The sequence below is a fragment of the Saccharomyces cerevisiae genome, chromosome IV (genome assembly GCF_000146045.2).
Source record: "Saccharomyces cerevisiae S288C chromosome IV, complete sequence".
NCBI lineage: Eukaryota > Fungi > Ascomycota > Saccharomycetes > Saccharomycetales > Saccharomycetaceae > Saccharomyces > Saccharomyces cerevisiae.
In genome coordinates, this window is record NC_001136.10 from 1,183,069 (window position 1) to 1,201,458 (window position 18,390).

The following is an 18,390-nucleotide window of genomic DNA, read 5'->3' on the forward strand; positions in this document are numbered from 1 at the left end:
GCCATTTGGGGGCGGGTTTTGGCTGGGTTAGCTTCTCCTTAGTCATGGAGAAAAAAAATCGCCCGCAAGTATCTCGAAAAAGGAAAAAATGCCCACGCGTATAAGAGTGGACCCAACTGCTCGAGGTTTCAAGAGCTTGTAGATTAATTTCTGTAGTTCAGTTATACTTGCCTACAAGTGCTATACAGCAAATAGCGAACAGTACGAAAGTAAACATCATATTATCAATAATGGTTCACAACAAAGTTACTATCATTGGTTCAGGTCCAGCTGCACACACCGCCGCCATCTATTTGGCCAGGGCAGAAATCAAGCCAATCCTATATGAAGGTATGATGGCGAACGGTATTGCTGCCGGTGGCCAGCTAACCACCACTACAGAAATCGAAAACTTCCCAGGTTTCCCAGATGGTCTAACAGGTAGCGAACTGATGGACAGAATGAGAGAACAATCCACGAAGTTTGGCACTGAAATTATCACGGAAACAGTTTCCAAAGTTGATCTGTCTTCCAAACCATTCAAGCTATGGACCGAATTTAACGAAGACGCAGAACCTGTGACGACTGACGCTATAATCTTGGCCACAGGCGCTTCTGCTAAGAGAATGCATTTGCCGGGCGAGGAAACCTACTGGCAAAAAGGTATTTCTGCCTGTGCCGTGTGTGATGGTGCCGTCCCCATTTTCAGAAACAAGCCATTGGCCGTCATTGGTGGTGGTGACTCTGCATGTGAAGAAGCTCAGTTCTTGACCAAGTACGGCTCAAAAGTGTTTATGCTTGTCAGAAAAGACCATTTGCGTGCTTCTACCATTATGCAAAAGCGTGCTGAGAAGAACGAAAAAATTGAAATCCTTTACAACACTGTTGCGCTAGAAGCTAAGGGGGATGGTAAATTATTGAATGCCTTGAGGATTAAGAACACTAAAAAGAATGAAGAAACCGATTTGCCAGTCAGCGGTTTATTTTATGCAATTGGCCACACTCCAGCAACAAAGATTGTCGCTGGCCAAGTCGACACTGATGAAGCGGGCTACATTAAAACTGTCCCAGGCAGCTCATTAACCTCCGTTCCAGGATTTTTCGCTGCTGGTGATGTTCAGGATTCTAAATACAGACAAGCTATTACTTCTGCTGGCTCTGGTTGTATGGCCGCTTTGGATGCTGAGAAATACTTAACTTCCCTAGAATAGATGAATTTTCCATTATAAAATAGATACACTCAAATTTTTGTATACTTATCCAACAAATCGTTACTTTCTCCTTTTCTTTAATAAAAAGCAAACCATGAATTTTATTTCTTTTCCCCATTATTAGAGAAAGCCAATACATAATCTACATATATTGCGTGTCTGAATTAAACTTTTTAGACACATGACATAGGCCATCGGCTTACTTTGTAACGCGTGGTTGCCTATACACCGACTATTAAGTTATGACTAATATTATTGCTGCGCTTCCCCACCTGCATTTTTCTTGTCGTCTTTGCCAAAAGGAAAAAAAAACCTACGCAGATTGACTCTCTAAAAAATGATTCATGACCAGACAATTCAGTAAACATAAACTCTGTTGCATTCATTCTTCTGGAAAACTTTATAATAAAGCATCTGATATTACAGCTACTGACAACTAAGTGAATTTAAACTGCAATAATCACAAGAAAACTTAGTATTCCCTTATCATGTCCGAGGCGACTTTGCTATCTTACACCAAGAAATTATTGGCTTCTCCGCCGCAATTGAGTAGCACAGACCTACACGATGCGTTGCTGGTTATATTAAGTCTTTTGCAAAAATGTGATACAAATAGCGATGAGAGTCTTTCCATCTATACCAAAGTTTCGAGTTTTCTCACGGCCTTGAGAGTTACTAAACTTGATCACAAGGCTGAATACATTGCGGAAGCTGCAAAGGCTGTGCTCAGACATTCCGACCTTGTTGATCTACCTTTACCCAAGAAGGACGAATTACACCCGGAAGATGGACCAGTAATCTTAGATATTGTAGGTACTGGTGGTGACGGACAGAATACTTTTAATGTTTCCACGTCTGCTGCTATCGTTGCCTCCGGAATTCAGGGCCTAAAAATTTGTAAGCACGGTGGTAAAGCTTCTACATCCAATAGTGGAGCTGGTGACCTAATTGGAACTTTAGGCTGTGACATGTTCAAGGTTAATTCATCGACAGTGCCCAAACTTTGGCCTGATAATACGTTCATGTTTCTACTTGCTCCTTTTTTTCATCATGGAATGGGCCACGTTTCTAAGATACGCAAATTTCTTGGAATTCCGACTGTTTTCAACGTACTGGGACCACTTCTACATCCAGTTAGCCACGTAAACAAGAGAATATTGGGCGTTTACTCAAAGGAACTTGCGCCTGAATATGCCAAGGCAGCCGCTTTGGTATATCCAGGAAGCGAAACTTTTATAGTTTGGGGACATGTTGGGTTAGACGAAGTATCACCTATAGGCAAAACTACTGTCTGGCATATTGATCCGACATCGTCCGAACTTAAATTGAAGACCTTCCAATTAGAACCTTCTATGTTTGGTTTAGAAGAACACGAGTTGTCGAAGTGTGCTTCATACGGCCCTAAAGAGAATGCGAGAATTCTAAAAGAAGAAGTCTTGTCCGGCAAGTACCACCTTGGCGACAATAATCCTATTTATGACTACATCTTGATGAACACCGCCGTGTTATATTGTTTAAGCCAAGGTCACCAGAACTGGAAGGAAGGGATCATTAAGGCAGAAGAAAGCATACATTCTGGTAATGCATTACGTTCTTTAGAACACTTTATAGATAGTGTGAGCTCCTTGTAGACATTATTTCATATGTTATACTTAAACTAGATAGAGACGTTTTATTTGTACTAAGCTGAACATTACCCTAATTACGCGTTATAAGTTTTAATCCTTCATTTTGAAGGAAAACAAATAAACAAAAAGTTGATGTGGAACAAATACAATGTGCGCGGATATCTTAAGCAACTTCGTTAGTTACAGTCCACACAAAGCGAAAAAGGGCTGATAAACACTCATGGACGAAGCGTCACATCTCCCAAATGGGAGCTTGAAGAACATGGAATTTACGCCTGTAGGATTTATCAAATCCAAGCGAAACACCACGCAAACACAAGTTGTATCGCCTACTAAGGTTCCAAATGCCAATAATGGTGATGAGAACGAAGGCCCTGTTAAGAAAAGGCAGAGAAGAAGCATTGATGATACAATTGACTCCACAAGGCTATTTAGTGAAGCTTCACAATTCGATGACAGCTTTCCAGAAATTAAGGCTAACATTCCGCCTAGTCCAAGGTCAGGCAATGTTGACAAAAGTCGCAAGAGAAATTTGATTGATGATTTGAAGAAAGATGTGCCAATGTCTCAGCCCTTGAAAGAACAAGAAGTAAGAGAACACCAAATGAAGAAAGAGCGATTTGACCGTGCTTTAGAGAGTAAATTACTAGGAAAAAGACACATAACATACGCAAATTCTGATATTTCTAATAAGGAACTTTACATTAATGAAATCAAGAGTTTGAAGCATGAAATCAAAGAATTAAGAAAGGAAAAAAACGATACTCTCAATAATTATGATACCCTTGAAGAAGAAACAGATGACTTGAAGAACAGATTACAAGCGCTGGAAAAAGAGCTGGACGCCAAAAATAAAATTGTGAATTCAAGAAAAGTAGATGATCATTCTGGATGCATAGAAGAACGTGAACAAATGGAAAGAAAGTTGGCTGAATTAGAAAGAAAACTGAAAACTGTGAAAGACCAAGTGCTAGAATTAGAGAATAATAGTGACGTACAAAGTTTAAAATTGAGATCTAAGGAGGATGAATTGAAGAATTTAATGAATGAGTTGAATGAATTGAAGAGCAATGCAGAAGAAAAGGATACACAGTTGGAATTCAAGAAAAATGAACTGAGGAAACGAACAAATGAATTAAATGAGTTGAAAATCAAGTCTGATGAGATGGATTTACAACTAAAACAAAAACAAAATGAATCAAAAAGATTAAAAGATGAATTAAATGAGCTTGAAACCAAATTCAGCGAAAATGGTTCTCAGTCTTCTGCAAAAGAAAATGAATTGAAAATGCTGAAAAATAAAATAGCCGAGCTAGAGGAAGAGATTAGCACGAAAAATTCACAGTTAATCGCAAAAGAAGGTAAGTTAGCATCATTAATGGCTCAGCTAACTCAATTGGAGAGTAAACTTAATCAAAGAGACTCCCAGTTGGGCTCAAGGGAAGAAGAATTGAAAAAAACAAACGATAAGCTACAAAAAGATATCAGGATAGCAAGAGAGGAAACAGTTTCAAAGGATGAACGGATAATTGATCTTCAAAAAAAGGTTAAACAGCTAGAAAATGACTTATTTGTGATAAAAAAAACGCACAGTGAGTCTAAAACTATTACTGATAATGAACTAGAATCTAAAGATAAACTTATTAAAATTTTAGAAAACGATTTAAAGGTTGCACAAGAGAAGTACTCTAAAATGGAAAAAGAGCTCAAAGAAAGGGAATTTAACTATAAAATTTCCGAATCAAAGTTGGAAGATGAAAAGACCACGCTAAATGAAAAAATTTCTAACTTAGCCGCAGAAAACTCACAGCTAAAAAATAAAATAGAGGACAATTCGACTGCCACTCACCATATGAAAGAAAACTATGAGAAGCAGTTAGAATCGCTAAGGAAAGATATTGAAGAGTACAAAGAAAGCGCAAAAGATTCTGAAGACAAAATTGAGGAACTAAAAATTAGGATTGCTGAAAATTCTGCTAAAGTATCGGAGAAAAGATCAAAGGATATAAAACAAAAAGATGAACAGATCAGCGACCTCACTCAGAATCTAAAACTACAAGAAGATGAGATAAGCTCATTAAAATCCATAATTGACAGGTACAAAAAAGATTTCAATCAATTGAAATCTGAACAGAGTAATATCCAACATGACCTAAATTTACAAATACTAAATCTGGAAAATAAGTTAATAGAGAGCGAGGATGAATTAAAGTCACTAAGAGATTCTCAAAAAATTGAAATAGAAAACTGGAAGAGAAAGTATAACAATCTTTCACTGGAAAATGACAGATTGTTGACAGAAAAAGAATCCGCATCAGACAAAGAGCGCGAGATATCCATCTTGAACAGAAAACTTGATGAAATGGATAAAGAAAAATGGAACTTACAGGAATCTAAAGAAAAATATAAACGCGAACTACAGAAGGTGATTACTGCTAATGATCGTTTGAGAAGAGAGAAAGAGGAGTTGAATGAAAACAGCAATAATATTCGTATCATGGAAGACAAGATGACTAGGATAAAAAAAAATTATTTGAGTGAAATCACTTCTTTACAAGAGGAAAATAGGAGACTTGAAGAACGCCTCATATTAAATGAGAGGCGTAAAGACAATGATTCAACTATGCAATTAAATGACATCATAAGCTATTATAAATTGAAGTATCACTCAGAAGTAAGACACAACAACGATCTTAAGGTGATCAATGATTATTTAAACAAGGTTCTTGCTTTGGGGACCCGTCGTTTAAGATTGGACACAAGGAAAGGTGAGCACAGTCTAAACATTTCACTTCCAGACGATGATGAACTAGATCGTGATTACTACAATAGCCATGTTTATACAAGGTATCATGACTATGAATACCCGCTTAGATTCAATTTAAACAGAAGAGGTCCCTATTTCGAACGCCGCTTAAGCTTCAAAACAGTTGCCCTTTTAGTGCTTGCTTGTGTGAGGATGAAAAGGATTGCTTTTTACAGGAGATCAGACGATAACAGATTGCGAATACTAAGAGATAGAATTGAGAGTAGCAGCGGGCGTATATCTTGGTAGTATCGCTTACTCTATCATCATATTTCTCGTATGTACATCGACTCCTACGCAGACTGATCTTCAAGCGAGCCACCGTGAATGTGGAAGCATAAACAGATGAGAAACCTTTTTGTTTCTGAGATCGTGACCTTAGATTGTAGTGTGCTAATCTCCCTAGTATTGACTACTTTGCGTTTATTCATTTCTTTCTCCAATAGAAATACAGCATAAAACATACGTAGGGTATATCTATGTATGTGGTATATTTGTATTATAAGTTACTTAGATTTACTGGCGCCCTTTTTTAAGCTATTGTAATTATTTACGGCCTCTGCGATTCTTTCCTTGAAAGTATCTGTTATTATCGCCAGTTGGTTTAACATTTCATAGTGATTTTCCAACGTATCGCATTTTTCAAGGAGTTCTTTGAACTTCGCAATATTTTTATCTATGGTGTTTTCAATAATACCATTCACCATCACTTCATTTTGTTTTTTACATAGCTCCGTAGTATCCAATTGTATACTCTGTACATAGTCTCTCATTTTATAAAGTAAGTAATCGTAGTCGACTGTCAATTTATCAATTCCAAGAGGATCGTCACCAGCCGAAGCCGACTCTCTGGAATGACTTGAGTTGTCTTGCATTCTAAATAAGGCCAACTAACCTAGTTGAATATACTGCTAATGAATGCTAAAATACACAAATTTCATGTAAAAAAACCCCGCGAATTTTGTGTTATGGTTAAAAAATAACTGTAACTGAAATTACCCAAATTGGAGAAAACTTGTTAAGTCCTTATTTTAGCTACTGTGGATGGCTCCCTCTGTGGAAATAGCAGCAATTTTGGCCATTTACCATGTTCTAGAAAACGGCTAAAAAACAAATAATGACCCCGAATATTTTAAATCGCAAAACCTAAAATAACCTGCTATTTAACTCAATAACCTATGACAGATTAGCAAAAAGCCCTAAAATTTATAACTTAAAACCTAATGGTATTTTTAAAGGGGTGAATATTGCGCATAACCATTTCAAGTTAAAAACCCTTATATCATTATATAAAAAATATCTTAATAAAGAAGCAATTTGGGACAAGTCACTACTTCAAGTATAACCCAGACAAGAGTCTTTTAAAATGCCACAAAGAATTGAGCTTACCTCCGAACCAGTCAGAAAACCGCGGTCTACTGAGAGCTCACTACTCAGAAAGATACAAAGAGCGTGTAGATCCACATTGCCTGAACCAGATTTGGGCTTGAACTTAGATGTAGCTGACTATATCAACTCAAAGCAAGGAGCAACCCCTAGAGAGGCTGTGTTAGCAATTGAAAAATTGGTCAATAATGGGGACACGCAAGCAGCTGTTTTTGCACTTTCACTACTAGACGTGCTGGTAAAAAATTGTGGTTACTCTATACATTTGCAAATCTCCAGGAAGGAATTCTTAAATGATCTAGTGAAAAGATTTCCAGAGCAACCACCATTGAGATATTCCAAGGTGCAACAAATGATTCTTGAAGCCATCGAGGAATGGTACCAAACCATCTGCAAACATGCCAGCTACAAAGATGATCTTCAATATATCAACGACATGCATAAATTACTGAAATACAAGGGTTATACTTTCCCAAAAGTTGGGAGTGAAAACTTGGCGGTGTTGAGACCGAATGACCAACTGAGGACACCTAGTGAGCTACAGGAAGAACAGGAAAGAGCTCAAGCTGCAAAACTAGAAGAGCTGCTAAGAAGCGGCAAGCCCGATGATTTGAAAGAAGCTAATAAACTGATGAAAATTATGGCGGGATTTAAGGATGACACTAAAGTAGCAGTCAAACAAGCAATTAACAATGAACTAAATAAACTCAAAAGAAAAGCTGATTTATTCAACGAAATGTTGACTTCAGCCGATGAGCCTGATCTTGAAAATGAAGCTATTCAAGAATTGTATGGCGACTTAAAATCAGCGCAGCCGAAATTCAAAAAGCTTATTGAGGAAGAACGCGATGACGATGCGCTTGTTAGTAATCTATCAAAATTTAACGATCTAGTGATCCAATTGTTAAAAAGGTACAAGTCAATAAAAGGTATGAAGGAAGAAGAACTAAATGTCCCCGATACGAATGAACCGGCAAAAGAGCTTAATTTGATAGATTTTGATGACGATACAACAGCAAACACTCCATCTGTGACATCTCCAAGCAAATCTTTGCAACCTTTTGACGATCTTTTAGGGGATTTTAATAAGGTAAGTTTATCATCCCCAAAGTCTCCTCAAGAAAACGACACTGTTGTTGATATACTTGGTGACGCTCACTCAAAGTCATCTGGTATAGATTTATTAGATTTTGATTCGCAACCTGGAGAAAGTAAAACCGCTCTGTCCGCATATTCTAACTCGATTGTTCTACCTAATGGTTTACTAAATAGTTCAAGTAACTCCAAGGAAATCACAGCTCAATCGCAAAGACATATACTTAACCAATCGGATCACTTACGCATTGATTACGAATTAACTCGTGAGTCGATGACAAAACTACGATTAGTTATCTTCTATTCAAACATAAGCAGTGATCCAATAACTAATTTTGCACTTTTAGTGGCATCACCTAAAGGCACGACATTGTCTCTGCAACCGCAATCGGGCAATATGCTCCAAAGTAACTCCAGAGATGGTATCAAACAGATTGCTTCCGTAGAGGGTATATCTGTTAATTTAGGTAAGCCCATAAAATTGAAATGGAAGGCTAATTACTGCACCAAGGGTGATTCGAAGGAAGAATCGGGCACGACCAGTTTGCCCACAATATAATCAAATTCGGTAGAGAAGTTGAAAAAAAAGTAGATGCCATATTATATTACAGAGAACAGAGTGTTACGCCAACATACTAAACCAGAGAAGTAAAACGTTTTACTTATATATAATAGTATTCGTAAATTTATAAAAATCAAAAAACCAATATAAGCCTGGTTAAAAAAAAAAAAAGATCAGTATCGTAAAGTCGTAAAGTTAGGTCATTGTTTTTGGAACCTTTGTAAAATCTCCTGTGGAGTTGGTGACTTTATCCTTGGAGCAGAATTAATGTTAGAAATATTGGAAAGAGAAGATTGAGATGGAGATGATTTCGGTGGCGGAGCTTGAGACCCTGGTTGTAGTTGCTGCAGTTGCTGCACATGACTGGACTCCTCCTGTAACTGCTGCCTTTGCTGTTGAATCTGGTGCTGCTTTAGCTGTTGCTGTTGTTCTCTCAAGGTTCTATAATAGTTTTTTGCCGCCTTAAGGGCCATCTCAGGACCAATGTCTGGTTTTTGCTCCAACAACTTCCTCGAGTAACTTTCAATGATATCTTGCTCAGTATACTGTTTCTGGTTTGGTCTTGGAGCCGACGCTTGCCCATTTCTAGCCAAATTTGAAGAAGATTTGCCATTTGAAGGTATTGGACTTTGAGCTCGGGATGAATGTGCCTGCTGACTTTGCTGTTGCCTCTGTTGTAATCTATTTTTCACTGTTCTTCTCAATTGTATATCCCTTCTCAATGCCTCATCTCTTTGGGCTTTCAAAAGCGACATTTCTGCTGGGGTAGGGACCTTCATGTTTTTACAATCTAACGGTTTCCTTGGCTGGGTTGGATTGGGACGCGGCGTATTTTCTCTTTTTTTCATACATTTTCTAATCGCCTCAAACATGCTCGCCCAACGGAGTCTCCTATGACCTCTTTGTATGGATTCTGTATTTACACCTAAAGGCGATATTCTTCTATTCTGTCTCTGCTGAAATTTATGGGCTTCAATCAACCACTGTTGAGCACTATGTGCTCTGGGACCCTTGAGGTCACTAAAATTGAATCGTTCATTTAATTGTACAAAACGCTCAAAACACTGCCATGGCGTTCTACGTTCAATATTCGATAAATAAGAATATGTGAGGCGATGTGTCATATGTGCACTAATCAATTCCCAATTGTAGCCATATGTGTTAATATTTTTGACCAGTTCCTGATCGTCCTCAGACAGCCATATAGTCGGTGTTCTATTTTGAAGATAGCGTAATGAAGGTACTGCTGGTGGTCTTAAATAATGATTTCTTCTATTACCATAGAACATACCCCGCCTTTTGCTCAATTGTGATATTGATGGTTCTTCGTCAATCAATTGACGCTCAAGTAACTTATAAAATCCATTATCATCCAGTGACACTACCGATTTGGAAATTGGAATAAATGGTAAAGAATCATCTTTTTTTGGCCGTTCTTCATTAATACCATTATACAGCGGTAAATCCTGTATTAATGTTTTTTCAAAAGTATTGAGTTCGTCAACAAAGATTGAAAGTTTAAATGGGGGGGCTAGCTCTTTCTTTGATTCTTCGGTTTCGATCAACGCTGATGATGCAGCTACTTCATGTTGTATTAAAACAACTTCGCTTGAGGAGGATGGCTTTTTTAGAAGTAACTTGGTGTCAATAGAAGATATAATTTGATCGTGGGCACCTTCTTGAGATAACAAACCATCTGCAAAATCAAAATCACTCTTAGCTCCTGCTTCATTCTTTCCATTCTCATCATTATCGTTAGCAGCAGCACTTTCTTTTTCAGTAATATCGTCAACGTTCGCAATAATTCCAATGTCATCCTTACCGGCTATGCTAATATCGGAATCATTTCTTGAAGTATCCGATGGTCTACCGGACTTTTCAGATATGCGCCCGTCGTCAGATAATTTATTTTCCTTACCAGGTAGAAGTGTTTTACGTTTTACACAGCATATTTCCCCATAGGTCCAGTAGTCCTTGATTGCCTGTGCCATTGCTGTGCAGATAGCTACTTTATATTTGTGGCCCTCTTTAAAATCTGCTTGCATCCATTTAGCTTCTTCTAAAAGTATGTTTTGATGCGTATTGTGTTGTTTCCACGGATCGATGAATCTTTTAGGTTGTCTTAAAGACCATAATCCAAGTCTTCTTAGTTCTTCTATTCGCGAGCCAACAACAGTAATTCTGGCCTCGTTTAAGGCGTTGTTTATAATATTAGTGGTCAAAGCCTTGTGAGCTCTCGGTATTAGATTAATAAGAGGCAGAGTTTGTGACATGTACTTCAATTCTGCTAAGGGCAAAGCCTGGGGTATTTTCGATGGTATATAATCGTTCATTAATAAAAATACGGTCTCTAATGCGTCAACATTGTTCTCGTTATAATGGTCTGATGTATCTATCTCTTTCGCCATAATGTTCTTTATCAACGGATCCTTGAATTTTACTGCAGGTTGCACCTCAGTGGGATCTGCTGGTGGGTACTCGATGTTCTCATAATAAGTGTAGTGTGCTAATGCATTAGGCACTGGGGGACGCGGCGAAATAGGTAATGAAGCCATTTCCGAATTATTAGAAGATTCCAATGACTGAGATTGCATCTTCTGTCTTTTTTCATGTCGCTCTTCTTCACCTCCCATAGTTGACTCAAGTGGCCTTTTGTTCCACATACCTCCTGTCTTTTCAGCTGGCCTCAAAGAATCCATCATATTTTCACGGATTGAATTATCGTGGCTTGGAACAAAATGACTCTCTGATTTGACTGATACATTTTCGCTATTTTCTGGCAGTTCCCTACTCATTTTAGAATCGGATAGCCTCTGGTTAGGTACATTTATTAAATTTACATCCTTCAATTTCTTTTTTGTTATGGGAGTCGCAGCTGTATGTAGGAGCTTCGGCAGTGACGCCTCGTCAAACCTTATACCCCTTCGTATATCGTTTTTCTTTAAAAATGCATCTATTTCCTTCCGAAGTTTGTTTTCATCTGTTAACTCTAGCAGCTGGTTCAAGCGGGATACGCAGTATAGTTCGGTCAGTTTTCTATCTCTTTCATCAATTAAGTCATCTGCCTTAGGAAATTTACTTCTATCACTGCTCTGGTCCTCACTGAGTGATGCTGAATTAGGCACTGCTGAACTTGGACGTGAGGACATCTTTGAGGCGGAAACTGTACTTTTGATTATGATGTCTCTAAATAATCTTTATATTCTATCTGTTCGGCGGCTAACGCCTACGGGTAATAGCCGGCCTTTGAAAATTTCGCGGCTGCAGCAAGTACGCAAAAATCCTTATCCCTTCTAACGGTTCGAAAGGGGGAAGAACCAGAAATTTTGTAGTTACGCCGCAAATACCTGTATGCCCCGGCTCAAAATGCTCAACACTTATATGCTGACTATGTTCTATAAGGCTCAGGGTGAATGACCTTTCTTGAATTACAATCTGATTTCACTTTGCACAATATATACTATGTATTTTTATTGGAGCACACGACATTAAAAAGATGATCGCCCAGAAAAATTTTCAGCGGTGGCGGATTAATTTTTACTGTCCTCGGCAGCCCAAAATTATCCGTGTAGGATGACATAAAGGCTCAATGGCCGCTGCTGCTTCGTCTGTTAATAATATACAAATTGCACTAACTGTGCAGGGCAGTGATCGCAACTATTTACTTTTCGTAAAATTACCAAGTGGAAATTTCTGTTTCCAATTCATCGATACTTTTGACAAGGCCTTCGTGATCAAGAATCATGTATGAGCTGATAACACCCTTTTTAGCTTCTGATTCGAAGTGAATCTTGGCATATTTTTCAAAAAATCGGTCCTCCTCATGAAAGTAGTCTACTTCATCGGCCTTCACCCTTTTTTTGGATCTTTCGTCTTTGTTTTTATTCCTCTTACCAGAGTCGGTATCATCGTCAGTGTCAAAATTTACTTCATACTTCCTGGTGACGATGATATAGAAGTCATAATGTTTGTCATCGCCAAGTGCCGTGGCAACATCCTCCAACGTAATCTTGTATAAAGGTGGAACGACTTCCGGTGGCATATTAATCAGCCTTTCACTGAGAACCAAAGCACAATTTTTATTACCACTATCAATCATAGTTTTGAAGAAAGTGGAAAGTCTCATGTCCACTTTTTGTAAATATTTGACATAATCACTTAGATGATTAGCTTTGAAATCAACGAATGAAAGAAAACAGTATGGATCAGATTCTTTGCCGTCTGTTTTAATTGTGGTGGTTGGGGAACCTAGGATCAAATCTGCCAAGCTGCTTAGTTGAATCCTGGTACTTTCTTGAGGACCAAATAACTGACGCAGTAAATTCTTTAAAGCATGAAAATCAACTTCTGGGTTACCACCGAAAAAATCGAAGTCAATATTTACGATCTCTTCTTCTCCATTTTGCTCTTCTTCATTTTCTGAATCGGTGCTACTAATGTCAATTTCAGACTCGTCACTGCCATTTTCTTCCTCCACATTTTTTCTCTTCCTATTTTTTAAATCATTTAATTTGATAGCTTGAACCATATTTGTGAGTTAATTAGCAATCCTATGAAAATGTGGGCCTCATGAACAATCTAAATGATAAAATTATAAGGACATAATAGATAATATATTGACAACTCTTTTTCAGATATTTTTTCTACCTCAATCTCATCGCGAGGAATATAGGCACGGAAAGAGAAACTCGTATAAAGTGACCACGGATATCGAGAATTTGATAATTTACCCTTAACTGAAGTTATGGCACAATATCTGTATAAATTTTAATACATAATTTGCGGCAGGAATAACTGCAACAATACTCAAAGTTATTAGTGCTAGCCAGGCGATATTTTACATTAGGCTATTTTATTCCTTTTTCATTTCAATAAAAAAAGATAGTTTTTTTCGTCAACAATAGTTCAATGTCACAAATTGTATTTATTACGTAAAGTCCATCTCATGACAGGTATTCGAGTGTTAATAGTCCAGCACTATTAGAAAATGCATAACATTTGCCTCCAGCGCTCGTTTCATTCCATTTTGTACATGTTATATTAATGCCGTGCGCATCTATTTTAGCTTTACTAACATCGTTGACCGTCAGCGGATACACTTCATAAGAACTATCAATTCTATATTTGTCATCTTTTATGCTATAATCCCATTTCCAAAGCCTTAATGACTTTTGAGTTGCTGAACTGTTTTTAATGCCATGCAAAAGGCGCCTAGCTGCGTTGGTTATAATAAGACTTCCATCTGCTGATCCAGCAAGGACCATTGGATGTAATCTTGACACCCCAATGGCCGTTATGGTCGTCTCTCGCGACACTAAAGGATGAACTGCGAAAGCAGCCCTAGACGGCACAGCCCTTAAGGAACTTGCACCATCTGAGTAAATATACGAGTAGATTTGAGGACAATAAACAACTGGAACCAAATTACTTCCCCTGAATCTGGACACCGTGGTCTTTGTTGTAGCAATGTCTTTTGGATTGAAAATGTAAAAGTAGCCGTCCACCGCAACTGTACTGACGACTGTATCTTCAAAATCTGAATAGGCTGTTGAAACGGATAATATGTAGGAGTCATGGACTTGGTCATAAAATGAAGGCACTTCAGGATCAGTCAAGTCAAACTCTGCTACAAATCCGTTCTTAAAGCCACAAACAACAGTAGTAGGAGATAAAAAATCAAAAGTAGTTATCAAACTGTCTGCCAGGGATAAAGTCAAAGAAGGCTTCTCACACATCTTAAACACGTGAACATCGGTTGCATTATCAATAATTTCCAAAAAATTTATTGTCCCTTCCTGGCTTACGAATGATAAACAGCCAACCAGATGAGGTGCGTGACATCCTTCGTGCCATTTAAGATCCCACACTTCACCAAATGAGTGTACAATGGTTTGAACTTTTACGCAATGTAGAGTAGAAGTATTCATTTTGAAAATTTGTATACAGGAGGAGTGCTTCTCCTTGTCAAACATTTCTAAATGCTCGTTCAAAGGCTCATCCATGTACTGTGATACCGCGACGGCTAAATATTGTATATCCTTGCCTATATCAGTATTTTCCTCTATATTAAGCCATGCAATATCTGTTACCAATCCTCCTACGTTGTAAATAAAGCCGCGCCTTTTGCCGTTAGCAAGCACCGGAAACTCTATTTTATCGCCAGTGGATACCTCTGCATCAACTTCCCCGATAAGTAACTTCAATCTCTTCGTTCTCAATTTGATCATATTCTCAAATTCAGTCTTATTAATTTCATGATATACGGTTCTGTTTTTATCCCCTATGACTTTATTATATGCACTTTCCTTTTTACACGGTGGATCTAAGCATACAAAATATGGAGAATCAGGCTGAATATTCTTGAATGGGAAATCGAAAACGCTAGTTTCAAAGCCTTCCTTAACTTTTGCTAGCAACAATAACTTTTCCTTATTCAGTCCATAAATTCTTTCAATCTTGTCTCTTGCACTCGAAAGATCTTTTAGGAGCCTGATGGGACGGCCCTTCTGTCCTAGACTTGACCCTGGGGAGCTGCTCTTCATATTTTTAGTCGAATTCTTCTTCAAACGAAGTTTCTGTACAGTATTTCTTCTTCCACTGGGTCTAACAGAAGCTCCACTTCCACTACTGTTTAAATCCGCCACCTCATTTTTAGTAGACTCTAACTCATTCTCAAATTCTATCTCAACATTGTCACTTTCCTCACCATCACCTTCATCATTCAATACAAAATCATCATCGTCGGTGTCATCAACATTATTGACTTGTGTAGTATTTATCACATCATCGCGACCAGCATGCACTAATTGTGCGAAATTTGCAACTGCTTTCTTAGATGCGTTTCTCCTCGGCCTTTTACTGCCTGAGTTTTCAGATACTGGGCTTGCCAAGCTATCATAGGGAACTTCTGCTACCACAGATTTTCTAGGTCTTCCTCTTTTCTTTGCCGGTATTACTGCCATCGCCACAACTTAATATATTATTACACGTATCGCAATGGAGCAAGTTAGAGAAATTTCGCTAATGGATCAAAGAGTACTAGCTTTAGTTTTTAGGACATGAAACTGCTCTTACTGAGTAGAAATCAAAGCTTTAACAACTCATCCAGGCTTTCTCGAACAAAAAATGGAATGTTGTTTATCTTCTTTTGCAACGTAGGGTTTTCGAACCGCAGCTTTCCGGGTGATACTGAATCCCTTCTATTTCCTTACAGAAGACAGCAAATTTTATTGTAGCATATAAGAAAAGAAATGACAGGCAGAGGAGGGACCAGCATGCCTATGAATTCCCAATACCATATATCACTTTGACAGCGTATATCGCAATTGAAATAGAACAACTTTTCATTATTACTTCAGAATTCATTTTAAAGTGATTGCGAACACGGATTATAGCCCTGAACAATAAAAGGCAAGAGAAAAAATCATTTGTTTTAGGCTGTTAACAGATGACCGGTGATTCCAGAAGCATCAGCGAACCCTCAATTAATCTAGATCCAGATAATACAAGTTTTTCTGATGAAAACAGCGATGACTTCTTTATGGACAATTCCTATGATATAGATGAAATCGATCATAGCGATGAAAGTAATAGGCAAAGTGTCATAGTTGACTCTAAAGTCACGGTACCGCCATCAAAGCATTCAACTCTAACATTATCTGATAGTGAAGATAGCGACGCAAAGGAACAACATCAGTCCCTGAGCAGATCATCTAGTAAAAATGTAAATATAGAAGATATTACGGAGCCCAAGCCAGACAAACCATCGGGTCGAACTAGAGGAAGATCTGTGATGAAAGAGTCTGTAGTTGAAATAAACTCATCTGAATCTGACTTAGACGAAGACAAAAATTTTCCCAGATCTAGGTCAAGGTCCAGGTCAAGCATAAGATCAATATCTCCAGCGGGAAAATACAAGCGACAGAAAAGTTCATTACTGTATACCTATGATGAAAACGATGACTTTTTCAAGGAACTTGCTAAAGAAGCCAAAAAAAGCACCACTATTTCTAAAGAATCGACACCCGACCAGCGGAAGCGAGTTTATAACATCAAATTTCTCTCTAAGCTAGAAGGAACTATAAATAAAGCGGTCCAAGTGAAGGTCCTCGGAAAATACGAATTTTCAAAAATACTTCCTGCTGCTTTGGACGGATTGATGAAGTCCTATAAAATTCCGAAGGTAATGAAAGATATATACAAGGTAGAGAATGTTACTCTTTATTGGAACAATGCAAAATTACTCACTTTTATGACTTGTAATTCGCTACATATCCCACAGGATTTTGAAAATGAAGTCTCTGATATCGATGTTACTATCGTATCCAAAGAATACGAAAAGAACTTTGAAGCGACACTGGAATCAAAGTTAAAGGAAGAAGAAGCTGCTTTACTCATAAAAGAACGTCAGGAGATGGAAAGGAAGTTAGAGAAAAAGAGAAATGAACAAGAAGAGTCCGAATATCGCGAGTTTGAATCCGAATTAAAAAACGTAGAAGAAACACAAGAAATAAAAGAAAATGATACAGTTATGAATACAAAACTTCTGCAAGAGGGTGGCTCTTTGTCAGGAAATAGTAGTAGCATGGAAGAAGTTATGAGAATCGCTCTCATGGGTCAAGATAACAAAAAAATCTATGTCCATGTTAGGCGTTCAACACCATTTTCTAAAATTGCCGAATATTACAGAATCCAGAAACAGTTACCACAAAAGACGAGGGTTAAATTACTTTTTGATCATGATGAATTGGACATGAATGAGTGTATAGCCGATCAGGATATGGAAGATGAAGACATGGTTGATGTCATTATTGATTGAGCGCAATTTGCTAAAAAAGGCCGAACTCCGGCTCTTTACGTGCCACAATTATTATTTACTATGGGCGGCGGGTGTGTTGGTGGTGCTTGCGGTACTTGTAAAATATTTTCTGAATATAATTGAATAAGACCTTTTGTGTTTAAATCATACTCGGGTAATTCTCTGTTCAAAAAGTAGGTGCTGACCCTCTTCTACCTTCCGTGAAATATTATAAAGGAATTTTTCCATCTCTAACTCAACATGTTAACGCTTTTCTATAAAAATTTGATCGCCTAATGAATACAAAAATCTCTTCAGCTTTTTCGTGCTAGGTTTGAATAGTACATCTAACGTAGAACAACTATCAAAACAATTTGATATTTCCTCGGCTATAGTTTTCTTGGAACAAGAGGTAAACTACTTCTCTATTGTTGCTACAGCAGTCAATTAAAATAATTCGTTTCATCATAATATTATGATATCAACGCTAAAAGGTTGTATAAATTACGAGATCAGCAGAAAATAAAATTCAAGCCATCATCCTTTAAGGTGATTTGAAGGGCAAGAATTGGTAGTGTAACTGCATCAATGAGTGATTAGGTGAAAACGAAGAAAAATAATAAATATGGTACTGTGCAGAATTGTTGATTTTCTTTTTTGAACTCTAAACCATCAAGAATGGCTTTCACCCACTATTGTTACACATAGTACTATTACTTACACCAAGATGGGATCCGACAAATATCTCAACACTATATTGGTCTACATGCTTTATCGATTGCTCCTTATTTACGTATTTCTATAAATAGGGCGTACTTTACCAACAGTGATCATGGATGCAAAAAATGTGAATACATTTATATGGAAAAAAGGTTTATATCAATATATTTTAAAGTGATTGAAAATTACTGATGTGTTTGATATTG

The 18,390-nt window shown here is 37.7% G+C and overlaps 9 protein-coding genes across 9 annotated transcripts, besides 1 other annotated feature; 5 read left to right on the forward strand and 4 right to left on the reverse strand.

Annotated features, from left to right (window-relative positions):
- Nucleotides 1-230: 230 nt before the first annotated feature.
- Nucleotides 231-1,190, forward strand: TRR1 (thioredoxin-disulfide reductase TRR1; the record flags this gene model as incomplete). Its single annotated transcript, NM_001180661.1, has 1 exon — nt 231-1,190. The coding sequence occupies one exon, from the start codon at nt 231-233 to the stop codon at nt 1,188-1,190; it is 960 nt and encodes a 319-aa protein (NP_010640.1).
- A 488-nt stretch (nt 1,191-1,678) lies between these two features.
- Nucleotides 1,679-2,821, forward strand: TRP4 (anthranilate phosphoribosyltransferase; the record flags this gene model as incomplete). Its single annotated transcript, NM_001180662.3, has 1 exon — nt 1,679-2,821. One exon carries the CDS (start codon nt 1,679-1,681, stop codon nt 2,819-2,821), a length of 1,143 nt encoding a protein of 380 aa, NP_010641.3.
- Nucleotides 2,822-3,038: 217 nt separating this feature from the next.
- Nucleotides 3,039-5,873, forward strand: SPC110 (Spc110p; the record flags this gene model as incomplete). The annotated part of the gene is made up of 1 exon (NM_001180664.3): nt 3,039-5,873. The coding sequence occupies one exon, from the start codon at nt 3,039-3,041 to the stop codon at nt 5,871-5,873; it is 2,835 nt and encodes a 944-aa protein (NP_010643.3).
- A 257-nt stretch (nt 5,874-6,130) lies between these two features.
- CNL1 (Cnl1p) lies at nt 6,131-6,499 on the reverse strand (the record flags this gene model as incomplete). The annotated part of the gene is made up of 1 exon (NM_001180665.1): nt 6,131-6,499. The coding sequence occupies one exon, from the start codon at nt 6,497-6,499 to the stop codon at nt 6,131-6,133; it is 369 nt and encodes a 122-aa protein (NP_010644.1).
- Nucleotides 6,500-6,990: 491 nt separating this feature from the next.
- GGA1 (ubiquitin-binding protein) lies at nt 6,991-8,664 on the forward strand (the record flags this gene model as incomplete). Its single annotated transcript, NM_001180666.1, has 1 exon — nt 6,991-8,664. One exon carries the CDS (start codon nt 6,991-6,993, stop codon nt 8,662-8,664), a length of 1,674 nt encoding a protein of 557 aa, NP_010645.1.
- Nucleotides 8,665-8,867: 203 nt separating this feature from the next.
- EAF1 (Eaf1p) lies at nt 8,868-11,816 on the reverse strand (the record flags this gene model as incomplete). Its single annotated transcript, NM_001180667.3, has 1 exon — nt 8,868-11,816. The coding sequence occupies one exon, from the start codon at nt 11,814-11,816 to the stop codon at nt 8,868-8,870; it is 2,949 nt and encodes a 982-aa protein (NP_010646.4).
- Nucleotides 11,817-12,343: 527 nt separating this feature from the next.
- Nucleotides 12,344-13,195, reverse strand: BCP1 (protein-transporting protein BCP1; the record flags this gene model as incomplete). The annotated part of the gene is made up of 1 exon (NM_001180669.3): nt 12,344-13,195. One exon carries the CDS (start codon nt 13,193-13,195, stop codon nt 12,344-12,346), a length of 852 nt encoding a protein of 283 aa, NP_010648.3.
- A 415-nt stretch (nt 13,196-13,610) lies between these two features.
- Nucleotides 13,611-15,629, reverse strand: TFC6 (transcription factor TFIIIC subunit TFC6; the record flags this gene model as incomplete). Its single annotated transcript, NM_001180670.1, has 1 exon — nt 13,611-15,629. One exon carries the CDS (start codon nt 15,627-15,629, stop codon nt 13,611-13,613), a length of 2,019 nt encoding a protein of 672 aa, NP_010649.1.
- A 187-nt stretch (nt 15,630-15,816) lies between these two features.
- Nucleotides 15,817-15,839: a sequence feature (ETC6; Chromosome-organizing-clamp; tethers chromosomal regions to the nuclear periphery; binds TFIIIC transcription factor but does not recruit RNA Polymerase III; can act as a transcription-blocking insulator or as a heterochromatin barrier element; remains predominantly localized to the nuclear periphery throughout cell cycle; located between divergently transcribed genes TFC6 and ESC2).
- Nucleotides 15,840-16,114: 275 nt separating this feature from the next.
- ESC2 (Esc2p) lies at nt 16,115-17,485 on the forward strand (the record flags this gene model as incomplete). Its single annotated transcript, NM_001180671.1, has 1 exon — nt 16,115-17,485. One exon carries the CDS (start codon nt 16,115-16,117, stop codon nt 17,483-17,485), a length of 1,371 nt encoding a protein of 456 aa, NP_010650.1.
- Nucleotides 17,486-18,390: the final 905 nt, after the last annotated feature.